The sequence below is a fragment of the Indicator indicator genome, chromosome 7 (assembly GCF_027791375.1).
Source record: "Indicator indicator isolate 239-I01 chromosome 7, UM_Iind_1.1, whole genome shotgun sequence".
Lineage (NCBI taxonomy): Eukaryota > Metazoa > Chordata > Aves > Piciformes > Indicatoridae > Indicator > Indicator indicator.
The window spans coordinates 7,198,298-7,213,211 of NC_072016.1; the positions used below are offsets into that span (position 1 = coordinate 7,198,298).

Sequence of the window (14,914 nt, forward strand, 5' to 3'; positions counted from 1 at the left end):
CCTGCCACCACTGATGCTTGGAAATTCAGGTTCTGCTCATAAGAAACCATAGTTTCCCTTTCCAGTAATTTCTTCTTGCTGTTTAAGAGCTGTTGTTACTCAGGTATAGTGCTAACACCTGGACCCTGTTGTATCTGACACCACCTGTGTCTTCAAGGAAGTGTAAGGCTCATTAGCTTGTTTTTCAGCCTCAGATGTGCTTAATTTGCAGCTTTTCAGCACTCAGTCTCTCCTGTCAGCAAGACGCTGTGCTCCTAATACTATTGTACCTTATGCACCACGTCACACTCTGCTTAAGCCAACGAATTGATACTGGCAATGCTGAAAAGCCAGGTAATTAATTCTGAGGACCTTCTGACTATTGCTACATGAAAAGCATCCTTTTCTCCCATCCTTGATGTGCTAGGTTAGTTTTCATCTTGTTCAAAGGCTTCAAAGATCAAGCCAGGACCTTGCAAGACCAGGGCTGGAGGGGAGTTTGGTATCAAACTGAAACTGACAGGGAAGGGGGACCCTGAAGGTGAATTTGGCATTGAAAAATGCTGAATTTGCATATCCCTATGTTCCTTATAGAAACAAGTCCTGTTGGCATCACAACTCTTTAAAAGGAGGCATCAGTATGATTCATAACCCTTGGGTTTTCACTGGTTTAAATGCCTGCAGAGACTGGGGAGAGGCAAATCTGCTGTGGGATTCTCCAATATTCAAGGCACAAAGCTCATGGAATGTTTTATTTATCTGGCAAAATGGTGCACAAGGAATTTTCGAGACTTTAGTTTTTCCTCTGTAAAATAAATGTCTTTAGTAAAGAAGTCCAAACAGGATTGGGAAAAGTTAAGGAACACAGCTGGGCTGTGTTTTATAATAAAACAGCACAAAATCCAATTGCAAAGAGTAGGTGGAAGATGATATCTGCAAGAGAAACACACACCAAATGTGAGTTCTTCCCTGTCAGCTGCCTTTCACATTCTCTTCCCAACCCACTCCAAGCATGCAACAAAATGCCCCTAATGTGGCTCTGTCACCATATCAAATTTTTACAAATAGGCTTGGAAAAGCCTTTTTCAAACCCTCTCCAAACAGAAATGCTTTCAGACATCTCTGTTAACCCAGTGAAACATGCTTGGTCGTTTTTTTGGGAAGAGGGTTTGAAAAGAAGAGAAAGTAATGTTCAGTATTGAAAGTTATCAGTATGATTTTATTGTTCATATGTGCCAAAAGGAGGAAAACAAAGTGCATAATGTTGAGAAATTAAATTTTGGGTTTAAATATTTCCCTTTTTGTCAAACTTACTTGATTTTTCAGCTCTTTCTTTGAGCTATGAATTTTATGTTGACAGAGTCACTCAAAATCCATACTTGAAATTAATATTTTCATTGTTGTACTTTTCTATTTACCTGAGTGTGTGTAAAATCTGGATAAACCTTTGCCTGTATAAAAGAAGAGAAGAGAAAAAGATAACATTGGGATGGCATGCTTAAGATAGGGCAAAGTGCAGCAGTGTGCTTTGTAAAAGCAGAGCAGATAACATCTGCCACATTTTGAAATTCTGGGTGTTTTTTCCCTCCTGGTTCTACTGTCTGAAGTTATTAAAGGATCCTCAGTTCTTTTTTTCTCCTAAAATGGATGAGGCTTTAGTGGTGCAACATACTGAATTGTAAAAACGCTGCTCAATGTGTGTTTGTAATTTTAAATTGGTTTTCAAGATAGTGTGGATGTAGCTGATTAATATAAAGAACCCTAGTGAAAACTTTAGGCATGTCTTGTTCCAAGGACCTGTTTCAAAATGTGCTGGATGTGCGGAATTAGACCAACTCGGGGAGAAATCTGTGGTGCCTGCAGGAGGCAGCACTTAAAGGAAAGAAGCCTTGTCTATAATGGGGAAACCTGCTGACAGTTCATTTGCATATCAGGAGAGATGGGCAGGGAGAGTTAACCTATCAGAGTTATGGGTATGCTGAAGTACAAGCCCACAGTGTAAAGAAAAGCTGCTGCTCCTAAGCTTGAGCCTTCTGCTACTCCTGTGCACACTATCAGACCTTGTCTGGGCTGTTCCTGAGGGCAGGTGAGCAGAGTTTATATTGCTAAGTTGGTGTGTAAGTGGTTTGGCTGTTTATCATTAACACCAGATGGGTGCCTTTGCTCACTTTGGAAGTGAGGAGAGTTTCACCACAGTTCAGAGCCTGGAGGGAACCAATTTCTGTTCAACAATTCTGCTGCCACGGGGTAAAAGGGCTCTAGCAGAGGGTTTTGGTTCCCTTTGGTTGCGCCTGTGCTGTGAGCACTTCCAACTTCATTGCTTCCCAAAGGGAGAAACACCCCAGAAACCAAATCACTTACTGCGTACAGAGATCTCTGCCACTAAAACACCTCCAGTTTGTTCCATGCGCTGTTTTCTTTTGTCACACAGCTCAAGAGACCAGAGAGAAAGCCACATATATCAAAACAATTACAAATAATTAAAACATTAATCCAAACTCAGTTCTCACATTTCCTACCAAGAAAATTAAATCTGTGTCAGCATTGTTGCATATTTTCTAAGGGTTTTTTTGCCCCTGTATTATTGGATTTCTGTACAGTGCTTTTTCAGAGGGTTTTGGTGTGCCACAGCTCTTAGAGTGACTGTCGGTGCAAAGTGGTTTTTTCCATTGTGAGACAGCAGAAGCCCAGATGAGTGCTTGCTAATCACAGATCCTCCTGGGCTGCCCTTTTCACCCTGTCTTAAATAAAACTCTTGTCAAGAATGAAGGGGTGAGCCAAGCTCCATCTATTTAACCTGTGACCTCTGTGAAGACCTCTGTTGTTGTTTATTGCTAATTTTAAGTGTTGCCCAGCAGGTAGAAACAGGAAACACCAAATCCTTTCCATATAGATTATTTCATGTCCAGCACTAATGATGCTGTCACAGCTGACAAGGGCTGGATTGGAGGCAATGTTTTACAGATTAAAGGTCCTTGTCTGTCCCCTGACCTTTGCAGATCCCCAGCTGGGGGCATTTTATTTTACAAACTCAGTGTGTGGTAATTCTGGTTATGAGTTGCTTGTAAGCATGGACCCCCAGCTTGCTTCAACCTTAATTGCAGCAGACCACCAGCTGCATTTTTGGGTTGGAAGTGGACTCCAGGGATGTTAGCCTGATCAAGCAATTATGCTGCATTGGAGGGTCAGGAGGGAATTCCACCCTGTGCCCAAAAGGATGATGTAGATGTTTGGCAGTACTGTCAGAAAGACAGATAGAGAATAGTGTTTTTTATTTTCTTTCAACCCTGGGCTGTGGCTGGATAAAAAGTTGAAGAAATCTTTGAAAACAAACAACAAATGTAAGCCTGAAGGGTTGTTTTTTTTTGGCCTTTGAAACTCAGAATTTCTATCAAGCTGTTTTTGTCAACCCTGCAGGTTGTGCACAAGCCAGTGCCCCCTGCTTAGTTCTGAGGCTGGGTAGTAAATTGCTCTCTTAATTTATCTCTCAGCAAGAAACACTTGTTGCTGAAATGACAGTATGCCAACCAAGGAATATTTTGGGCTTTCATTTCAGGTTTAATAAAGTTTGAGTTAATTTTATAGCAATGAGGCATTCATTGCATGAGAGAAAGAATAGCTAAGCTCTGCCTTAACAAAAGAGGGAGAGAGAATGTTTTAAAGAAAGGAACTTTAGTAACCCTCACTCTTGCATCACTCGGTGCAAACAGTGCACACCTCCCCATGCCTGTATAGCACCTCAGTCCCACCTAATGTCACAGAAACCCACTATTTGACCTCGGTTCCTCCTCCAGGGATAATTTATATATTTCACACAGAATAGGATGGCTTAAGAGCAGTAAACTTAGTGCAACACTGCAGGATAGTAGAGTGGACCTTCACTGGGAAAGGGGACTCTGAGGTTCTGTTTGTCAAGCAGTGAGCTTTAAGCCAGGTTCTCCTGATGCCCTCAGAGTACCCTCAGCACCCAGATATTTAGTAAAATGGAAAAAGCTCTAATTTATCTGTCTTGTCTTTTTTTTTTTTTTTTTTAGGCTTGTGTTTAATGGTAGCTGTTTGTCAAGCAGGACTGTAGTCTGGGGTATTGATGAGAACTGAGTTTTTGAATGGTCTGGGTGTTTTTTTTTTGCCCAGAGAGGTGGTTGAATCACCCACCCTGGATGTGTTAGTCACCATCCCTGGAGGTGTTCAAGAGGGGATTGGATGTGGCACTTGGTACCATGGTTTAGTAGTCATGAAGTCTTGGGTGACAGGTTGGACTCGATGATCCTTGAGGTCTTTTCCAATCTTATTGATTCTGTGATTCTGTGTTTAAAGATGGTTTGGATGTGGTGCCTGGGGATATGGTTTAGGGGTGAACTTCGTAGAGTAAGGTTCTCGGTTGGACTTGGTGATCCTGAGGGTCTTTTCCAACCTGAATGTTTCTGTGTGATTCTGAAACCTTATTTCTCAATATGTTTAAACAAGTTGCCCAATATTGCATCCAGTGCCTGTGGCCATGACAAGGGCCCGGGGGCACGACTGGCCACTGCATTCACATATGGTGGTGCCTCTCTCTACTGAAAGCCCCAACACTGGCTCTGCACCAGAGGTGCCCTCAGGCAGGTCCTGAAACCCTGTCTGAATATAGCGCTGTTTGCTCCTCGGGGGGGGGAGGCTTACCACTGGGCAGGAGAACTTCTCACTGTCACAGACATGTGTCTCACAGTGCAGCCAGACCTTGGAAAGCTTGGGGATGTTACGGAAGCGGAAAGCATTGAACTGGAATGTCGCCCGGTTCGTTTTCCCGTTCTCATGCACAAGGATGGAGCTGTCCGAGGCACACCTGTGTTGTGCATGGAGAGAAGTGTCAGAGCCTACCTGGCCTCAGTGAAACATCTCCTGAGCTCACAGTCTGATGAATGCGTTTGCCCTGCTGTGGGCCAGCTTCTCCAGAGCTCCCTCATCGCCCCCCCCCCCCCCCCCCAGCTTTCTGTCATCCATAGAGCTGCACAGAGGTGCCTCTGGGTCCCACCAGTACCTACCCCTTGGTGATCAGAGGCCAGTGGATCTGGTAGAAATACTCAGAGGAGGGAGTTGCCCAGCAGTTGTTGAGAACAACTTTGAATCTGGGGAGAGACAAATCTCAGATTACCAAGGAATGTCCTGATTGCCAGTTTATTAATTATCACTCCTATGTTTGCTTACCTGTCACTTAAGCCCTTGGCTTCCACTCCAGCAAATATGTCAGAGCCAATTTCTGATGTTTCAACAATGAAAGGGGCTTCTTTTATGCTTGAAAACTTGGCATTCTTTGAAAGGCAAAGAGAAAGACACCTTAGTGGTAACATGCAAAGCAAAGGCATGTGGCAACCTCAGACAGCTCTGGAGGGAGGGACTCCCAACGTCTGGGTTCCTATGACCTGCAAGCTCCAAATTCTGCACCTGTTAGCAGGACTATTACAAGCTCAGGATGGCATTTAAAGATCTTTTTTGTTCATGTTTGTTTTATAATGATAACAAATGACAGAATTTGATTATATTTGTCTTGTGGTATGTATAATATCAGCACAAGGGTGGAAAGCAAGCTTCCTGCTGCTTCTGGTACACAGAACAGAGGTGTTGGAAGACGCTGGTGAGAGTGAGAGATTGGAAATGACTGTATGGAATGGGAATGAGGTTGCAGGTAGCCACGTGTCAGGGAAAAGCAATAAAGACAAGCAAAAATCACATGCCCATACCCAAAGGTTCAGCACTCTCTCATTGATACTTGTGGTGGCCAGCAGGATGAGAGCTGAGGGGGGCACAACTATGCAGAAAGAGCTCTGCCAGCTATAGTCATTCATCCAGTAAAAAGCCAGCCTGCTCAAAATAGTGCAGTGCGTAGTGCTCAGGATAATAAACAGAACGAAACAAATCTAAATTACAAATACACTGAAGTATCTACCTTAATTCCTGCTGTTTTTTTATTGCCTGAGATCATAATGAAGCTAGCAGCAGAAGCATATAGAGCAGCATGTTTAGTCATAGCATTGCTTTGCCTACTTAAATGTACACAGCAGGATTCAGATCTGTGTAGTTCTGGAGCTGTTAGACTATCTTTCCCTGCTGTGATGTTCAGTTCTTTGGTAACGATTTTCTTATGTATCTTTTCTCACCTCACAGCAAGGTGGCTATGAGGCACTACAGTATTCCCACTGCAACATCTGATAGATTGGATGCACTGAAGTTAAGGCTCAAGGCTGCATTCGGATTAGTGATCCGTGGCTGTTAAGTGCCTTGAGAAATTCTCATTTGACCAAACATTTCTCCCAAAGCAGAGAATCTGCAGAGGTATGGTCACAAACCCCTTATTAGTGCCTGTGCTAAACCGAGTTGAACCTGCTGTAGTGCTGCTTTTCCCAAACTTTATTGCTCTGGACTGTTTTAGGGCACTAGCTTGCTTTTCTTCACAACAGGTTTCAATGCTGAGTGTCTGATTTCCATTCAAGACCCATCCCCTTACGCTGCATCACAGGCAGTCTTTGCTTTTTCTGGTGTGTCACAGACTAAAGGGCAGGTGAAAATTAAATGTTTCCACTGGGTTACACTGCAGCTTGAGCACTGCTGCTGGATGAGGAAACTGGCATATGAAGCACCTGGAAGTGTGGCCCACCAGAGACAGAAGGCTGTGTCAGGCAGCAGCAGAGATGAATAGCAAGGCAAAATAAATCTTGTATTGACATTTTATCCAGAAACAAAAAGAGAACGTTTAATTGAAGTAAACCTTTTCTCCCCAGTGAAAATGTGAATGAAATAACAAAGGAGTGGTCTGTTAGCTTTCCAAGTTTGTTCTGTACTTGTGCTTGGAGGGAAAATGTGTTAGTACAGTTCAGCCACTCCCTCCTTGACTCCTGAGAGCCTCATGGCCGTTAGAGCAAAACACTCATTTGGCAAAAAATTGAAAAGTACCAGAGATCCACTGCTCACTGTCCTTCATTTGTTTTTGGAACCATTCTGTCAGGAGCTGACAGGAACAGTGTGGTACTTCCTGGGACCTTGCCAGTACATACTACCAGTGTGTCACAGAAAAAAGAGCTTTCATGTGGCACCCAAAGCCTAACAAAATGTTCAGTGATCAATTGGTGACCAAAGTGCAGGGCATGGGGGGAAAGATTTCCATCCATCCACCTTGTAGTAAATACTTACTCTACCCGGCCTATCAATTTAACATGTTTGTACACTATTAGTTGTAGTTCTTCTAGCCATACTAGAATAGAGAAGCTCTTTTGGTGCTATTGACTGTGATTTGGTGGGAAAAAAAAAAAGACTCCAGGATCAGGAGCTGGCTGCTCCAGCAGCACAACAGAGCTGTGTGTGGAGGAGAAGAATGTTTGAAAAGATCAGTTTGATCTCCGGGAACAATATTTTGTTGGAAACATAATCCCAGTACAACCTAAGGATATCTGGGGAACACAAAATATCTGTTAGGTAAGGGGACCAGGAGGCAAACTGCTAAAGAAATGCATGGAGCTTTCCTGTATCTACAGAGACTATGTGGCAGCAGCAGTGGGACTACAATCAAGTTTTTCTTTTTTCTCAGAAAACCTGTCAGCATGTTGGAAATGTACCTCTTAGCAGAAAGATCTGCCTGATTTAGAGGGATTAAAAGAAAACCTGGCATGTGTCTGCTCTGTTCAGTTTAAGTATATGCCTGTAAATCAGCAGAAACAAGGATCCTGCAAATCCTGCTGTAATTATCTGTTCCAGGCAAGCAATGTGTAAATCAGGAGCAGCAGCCCTTTTTTTCTAACTCTTGGGCTGAAATTTGTGGAAGGTGAAGGTGAAAAGCTGGGTGGCAAAGAGCACTTACCACATAGAAGTTGAGGGACAACTGACTCTCAAATGAGCCAGAGCTGCCATTCTTCACGTGGACAGTGGCCACCCTGGGGACAGAACAAAATTTCAGTATGAGTGAGGCATGGTGCTGAAGAAGGAGTGAGACACAATCCCAGAAGAGGACGTACCTTTGGTCAAAGGCAGCCTGGTTCACCAGGTAGTTGGCATTGTATGAGCAGGTGAATGAGTAATTCACAGGCTGGCTCTTCACAATTATTGAGGTGTCATTGGAGACAATGGAGTTGTAGAAGTGATAAACAGGGTTCTTGAACTGTGGTTGGCAGGACAGAGAAATAGAGGCAGTACTGAGTCTTTGAGGCATCAGGAACAGTTTCATACTACAAAACATGAAGACCCTATCTGGTGACAAAATGCCATCCCCAAGAAAACATGGGTTTGTAACTCTTTATATGCTGCACTGCCTACACATATGCCTTACTGCACCAGGGGAAGTTTAGGCTCGAGGTGAGGAGAAAGTTCTTCACACAAAGAGTGATTTGCCATTGCAATGTGCTACCCAGGGAGGTGGTGGAGTCACTGTCCCTGGAGGTGTTCAAGAAAGGATTGGACATGGCACTTGAAGCCATGGTTTAGTTAGTCTGATAGGTTGGACTGATAGGTTGGACTTGATGATCTCTGAGGTCTTTTCCAACCTCTATGATTCTATGATATATAATATATATACATGTATTACACATTGTAATGAATTAAATTAATTTTAAATTAATTAATTAAATGTATTACAGTCTATTAAAATCAATAAATTAAATTAATTACACATTGTGTGTAATTAAAAAATAATGCATTACACATTGTGTGTAATACAGGGGCAAACTAACTAATGGGTGACTAACACAGACTAATAATACCAAGCCTGCAAGTATTTCGTCTGTAGATAAAAGCACAACTGTTTGATTTTTCGTTCTCCCTGGTAATTGAGTTTGCCTCCTCATTCCATCAGTACTTAAAGCCTGCTCCCACCTGAAGCAAAATGCAACTCTCTCTCAAGTGAGTCCAGCCAACTTCCAAGGCCAGCTCAGAAATGTTGACCTTGATAGTCTTACCTCTGACTGTGTCCCACAGTATGATTTGTTTTTAGGTGACAGGTCTGGGATTGTGAATTGGTAATATCCCGAATCGTGGATCCCATTGTAGCAAATGCCTCCAAGTGCCAGCTGATTAACCTCCCATCCATAAGGACACTCTGGAATCCTGGTAATGATGGTTTTAGGATAGCAGTATACTAGAATTACATCTGAAAGGGAAATAATACCCCTAGAGTGATATTCAGTGGTGTTTTTTTGTTTTCAGAGGTGGGTCTGCATACCTACTTTCCATTGGGATTAAACTTCTGTGAGTGGGGGGGGTGGGGGTGCTGGAAAGTCCCCTAACACCAGCAGCTTTTACTACAGAGAACTGACCTTTGGGTTGTTAAATTCTGTCCTCTTTGGAAGAGTTTGGCCTTTGCCTTCTAATCAATGTCAACCTTATGTAAGTTTTTTATTTTTCCAGAGTAGCTGATCGAGGAGCACAGGCACTGCTGAGAAACCTGAAGTGAAAAATGGCTGCACTTATACGTGCAGGCTGCCCAGGGCAGTTGTGGAGTCTCCCTCTCTGGAGATATTCCAAACCCAGCTGGATGCATTCCTGTGCAATCTGGTGTAGGTGATCCTGCTCGGGCAGGGGGATTGGACTAGATGATCTTTTGAGGTCCCTTCCAGCCCCTAAAATTCTGTGATTCTGTGAAATGTCAGATTAATCTAACTAATCACCAGAGCTGGCTTCTGTTACGCTACCAATTCTGTATATTATATAACATTCTGTATATAAAATAACATTGAAGTTGTTCATTAGGCTGCACCTTTTTGTAGCAGTTTTAAGTCTAGGCCACAACAGATATTCTGCTCTTTCTCTCCTTGCAGTGGCAATACAGTGCCAGCAAACCTGCATTTTCACATTTCCCATGGTAGAAGCTAAGATCTAAAAATGAACTGAGAAGCCTAGCCCTTCTAACAGCAATAGTAAATGAACTGCAGTGAAATCCTAGCCCTGCTGACAGCTATGGTTAATAGCAGTGCACTGTATTTCCAAACACAGTGACTGGTGCTACAACCATGGACATGCTCCTGTGCAACCTGCTCTAGGTGAACCTGCTTTAGAAGAGGGGTTGGACCAGATGATCTCCAGAGGTTTCTTCCAACCCCTACCATTTTGTGATTCTGTGATCATGAATACTGAATGTCATAACTTGCAGACTGACTGCTTCATGATAGAGAATTGGACATTTATCAAAGGGAATCAGGCAGTATGGATTTGAATGTCTGGTGGGAATTTAAAGGGCAAATATTGACTAACTATTAGTGACCTGAAAATTGAGGAAGACTTCCAATCCAATTCCTACAGGCACTCTGTCTGGAATTATTCAGTTATTTCTTTTAAAGACCTTGACACTCTCATTTTTATGATAAAAGCCTTTCCATTTCTTTTATGGAGTACTCAGAAAAAGTCCTTAACAACTCACTTCTTTCTTCAGTACACGCAGGCTGATTCTGCTTGTGTTGATGGTCAGAGTTGTAACTCTGGAGACTTCACAACTATGAAAATTCGTGCAGTTCAGAGAAACTGCTTGTGCAAATGAAAGTGCTGGAATAAATGGCTAGAGGGCTAAATACTAAAGATACACCATGAAATTACTAACAGTGCTCTGACACCAGTCATGCACTTACGAAGCAAACCCTCTATATTGAGGTGACTTACCACACATTTCTAAAGTACCTTTCTTTATTGTGGTGGTTCTGCATTACATACACATCTAGCACCAGATCATTTGAGTTTATAGGCAGAAATCAATGTGCTGTTAGATTATTTTTTTTGCCTTGATTTTTCTTATTCAGTTTGGCAGTGTGGCTCAGGAGTTCAGTCCAGCAGGTTCATTTCCCGCTAGTCAATGGACTGCAGTCAGCAGAACTAAAGGCCAGCTTGGGCAGCAAAGATCTGTTTCATCTAGTATGTGCTATGGCAGATAATTTCTAATTGTTGTTGTCTTCTTTGTCATTTTATGCCTGAATTCTGCTTGAGCTTAAGTTTGTTGAGCAGGTAAGTGTATGCCTTATTCTCTGTGGGGCTAGGGCTTTAGTGCTATGTACTTTACTGTGCTAGATGAAAGCAGATCAATAAAAGAAATGTAAGGATTAACTTTCCAGAATCCACAGTTTCACTTTCTGAAGAAAAACCTTTCCACTTTTAAATAGAACCTCCCCCCCCCCCCCCCCCCCCCCCACCTTTTAGCAGCTGAATTACAAGAGAAGATCATAGGAGAATTAAGTTATTTTACCTGCTTTATTTGGAGTACAAGGTCCTGCAAGGGCTTGAGCCAAGATGACCAGCAGGTAAATAGTACGAGTCACCATTTCTTGCAGTGGTCTGAGGACACAGGGAATAAAAGCTGAAATTGTTTTTAAAACTGGAAATAAAAACAATGCATTGACTGCAGACCTGAAACTGTAGCTACTGTTAAACATGTTCTTCTTAGAGAGAGAAACAAATAACATGTGATATTCTGTATCACAACCTATCTGCAACTTCAGGATAAATATTTCCAAGACTGTTGTTATTTCTGGGTTACTATTGTGGCCATTTTACTATTTCAGTTTAGTGGTGCCTTGGCATTATTCTAGTTTTCTTTTGTTCTTTTAAAGAGTCTAAACCTGTAGTGTGAGTATAGTCATATGAAACTTTGGGATCTGAAAAAAAGGAATAGAAATTACTAGAAGAAGAATGATGCAGTAACATATATATATTGTGCTTACAGATTTAATGCTGAAACTCTTCTCTGTGGTAATGGCTATCCTGATGTATACAATCTTAACTTCACATATCTCAGTTCTGGTAAATTATGTATTTTCTCCTTTACTGCTGAATGCATAGTTTTCAGGAAAAAATACATAGTAGTAATTGACATTTCCATTTCAGGCCTCAAACTTGCAAGCTGTTTCCCACAGTCTGCAGGATCGAGACTGGAGTTCTCCTATTTTTCTTGTAGACACTCTTCATGCACATCACTGACCAGACTGCCAGAATTATCACATATCATTTAGGTAAAGAAAAAATATAACCTTCCAAATTAAGTATTTCCAATAAAAAACTAGTTTCCACATTCTCACTCAATTAATAAAAAAAATTATAAAAGGCTGATACAGTACATTTCAGTCCCATTTTTTTCTAATTCTAATCCTATGCATTCTACAAGAAATTAAGTATTGTACCTACATGGATGGGAAAGGGCTAAGTATTTCAGATTTTCATTCCAGCCTTATTCCAATAGCTGCACCGTCAGCTCTTCCCAAGATGTCCTCTTTCAAATGAACCCAGCTGGTGTTATCTTCGCTTTATATAAGCAATCTTGTAAAAGGAGCCCATCTCTGGTTAAATCTCAACCTGCCAGTATTGTCCAGTGTGAGGGGGCTAAAAAAAAAGGTTGTAGAGAAGCTGTTCTCTTCCCCTCGACAGGACTGTATTGCTCCTATTTGGTTTTTTTTTCTGTGGTGGCTTTTTTACAGCTCTTGAAAATGAACAGCAGCTTGCTGAAGGTATGTGACTAGCCAAACATTTTTTGTTTTGCAACTTAATTAGGAAAATGTAGGTTTTCTGGAGAGGTGAAACGACAGCTGCATTCTAGAATTCAGTGAACACGTATTCACAGGAATGAGATGCCTGTCTTGAATGGCTTATTGATAATGTTAACCTGTTGTGCCATGCAAATGGTTAAAAATAATTTCAACAGATTACATTCAACCACCTTTGAGGTTGGCTACTTATTCTTTCTAGAAGTTCACAGCATGTAATTAGAGTTTAAGTAGGGTCTTCCATAAACCTAAGTATTATACTATATAGTTATAGTACCTAATATTATGTGCATACGAGACTGTAACATGCATTAAATATTACACTAGAGAATGGGTAAAATTGACTGCTGGACAGAAAACTGAAACAGATTTGTCTTCATATGACCATCAGTCATGTGGTTGCTGTATGGTAGTCTTGCTCAGCTGGTAAGATTTTCTGGTGACCTGTTTCCTCCTGTTTGTGTCAGCTTTTAGTGACAGACTCATAAAAGGGACTTGGGTCCCTAGTGCTATTTTACCTGCCTGTATTAAAACTGTGGGTTGTAAGCAGACTTGCCACATAAACTGGCACAGCCTCAACTTTGGGCATGTGTGTGTCCACCCAGATCTGGGTGCTGTTGAGCTACTTATGCTCTGGTATCCGACTTGAGTCACAAAACACAGAGGATCTCAAAGTTTTCAGCTCTTGTGTGGGTGAGATTTGTGGGTTCACCTTCAGGAGAGCATTCACTACATGGTGTCTCAAGCCAGCTGGCATTAGCAAAGCATGGCCATGACTACACTAGGCATTGTATGGGATACTGTCCCTCACCCAATGATGATGGCATGCAGGTGAATGACAGGAAAATTTATATGAGTAATTAGGGTGACTCCTTCTTCTTGCAAACTGATCCAGAACCCTAAAGAAGGTTTAAAACCCTCTAAATGTCTGTGTTTAGTTTCAAATTAAAAAACTGAGACTAGACCTGAAGCTTCATAAGGATTGCAATGCAGAGCACATAAAAGGCTATTCTCACTCTTCTTGTCTCCCAAGTCCTGCAGGCCATCATGTTCTGATTTAAATGAAATTATTTAAAGATGACTAAAATCCTTCAGCCAGGCTTTGCTGTTATTTTAACTGAATTAAAGAATAATCCACTGAACAAGTGTCAAAGCTCATAAATTAAGTGGTGTGACCTAAACTAGGATTATCCTCATCAGAAATCCTAAAACAAGGAAGAACTGACACCAAGTGTCTGTTTCACAGCTTCACCCCAAATCCTTCAGGCATTGAGGCCCAAATTTTATTTCCTAAGTCCAATTCTGAATATGCAGTGCATAAAAATTCACTTATATTTGTCTTTCCATGCATGTGAGTGTGCATTTGGTCTGCAGCCAGAAACCAAGGCTCCTGGTGAGACATTATGACCCACCCTGTTATCAAGCATATATAGCCCAGAAACAAGAGAAGGTTTACAGAAGAAAGCTTGTGACTTAGGGCATGAGAAAGGCCTCATGACCTTGTACAAACTGATTCTTCAAGCCCAAAAGATCAGATTCAGCCCTGGAGCTAGCCTTGGTCTCTCAGGTCTGCCCACACAGGGCATAAAATACTTGGCTAGCCTTGATTAGGCATAGTGTAAGTGCCTTGCTAAAAATGATCTAAGTGGCCAACCTTGCTATAAGGTTATCAAAGCACTTGAAACACAGATTAGCTTTGTTCTGATGATTTTTAGCAAATATTCTGTAATTAGATTATCACTGATGTAATGCTACAGGTTTCAGTGGAATTACTCCAAGATGGGTCTAGTCCCATAATTTTTGAAAGAAAATAAATCCTTTGCTATCGTCTCACAGAAAAGTAATCTCTAGGTGCATAATAGTCCTTTTAGGTGAAAGACAGAAAACAGATGAAATCCATGAAACAAATTTGTCAGAAGTGCCAGTTGGTGTATAGTAGTTTGCATTTGCATAAGAAACAAGCACAAAATGTACCTAAACCAACCAGCATTTGATACGTGCTCTGAGCAAAGGTGAAGGCTTTGGAAGAGAGTTAGGTTTCTCTGAGTAATTGCACACACAGAAAAAGGAAATCCATTAAATTGCAAAGCAGACCATTGAGTATTGTTGCATTTCCCTGATTCTTTACAGGCCCATTGAATAATCTCAGCAATCTAAGTATCTGTAAAGATTTTGACAAAGAGCAAATGAAAGCCTTATTGTGAATTTCACCTAAAAGGGCAGCTTGTCTCTCTGGCTTTGTTCCCTCACATTGCAATGGAAAGCCACGCAGGTATCTACTCTCTGGTTCTTACATGAAGAAGAGAAGGTTGTCCCGTTTGAATCTGCAAGGGATATTGTGACTATCCAGTTTTCATTGTTTTGGATAAAACAATGATCCTGAAAAGACTCTTAGCTGTATGGAAGGACTTTGTGGGGTAATGAGAATTAATGGAGACAGCTGATTCCGGGAG

The 14,914-nt window shown here is 41.6% G+C and overlaps 1 protein-coding gene across 1 annotated transcript; it reads right to left on the bottom strand.

Moving 5' to 3' along the window:
* Positions 1-859: 859 nt before the first annotated feature.
* On the bottom strand, positions 860-11,246 carry TECTB (tectorin beta). The gene is made up of 10 exons (XM_054382570.1): positions 11,171-11,246; positions 8,901-9,091; positions 7,965-8,107; positions 7,811-7,883; positions 5,167-5,270; positions 5,004-5,087; positions 4,642-4,804; positions 2,341-2,410; positions 1,398-1,430; positions 860-912 (listed from the first exon to the last, which is right to left on the bottom strand). Exons 1-10 carry the CDS (start codon positions 11,244-11,246, stop codon positions 860-862), a joined length of 990 nt encoding a protein of 329 aa, XP_054238545.1.
* Positions 11,247-14,914: the final 3,668 nt, after the last annotated feature.

Bases quoted from the DNA above. Each gene is read 5' to 3' on its own strand.
- TECTB (XM_054382570.1), bottom strand. From the start codon at position 11,246: ATGGTGACTCGTACTATTTACCTGCTGGTCATCTTGGCTCAAGCCCTT. The intron at 8,108-8,900 runs GTAAGACTATCA...TGCCAACCACAG, and splicing joins ACTGTGGGACACAGTCAGAG to TTCAAGAACCCTGTTTATCA. The intron at 5,088-5,166 runs GTAAGCAAACAT...GTCTCTCCCCAG, and splicing joins GCCAAGGGCTTAAGTGACAG to ATTCAAAGTTGTTCTCAACA.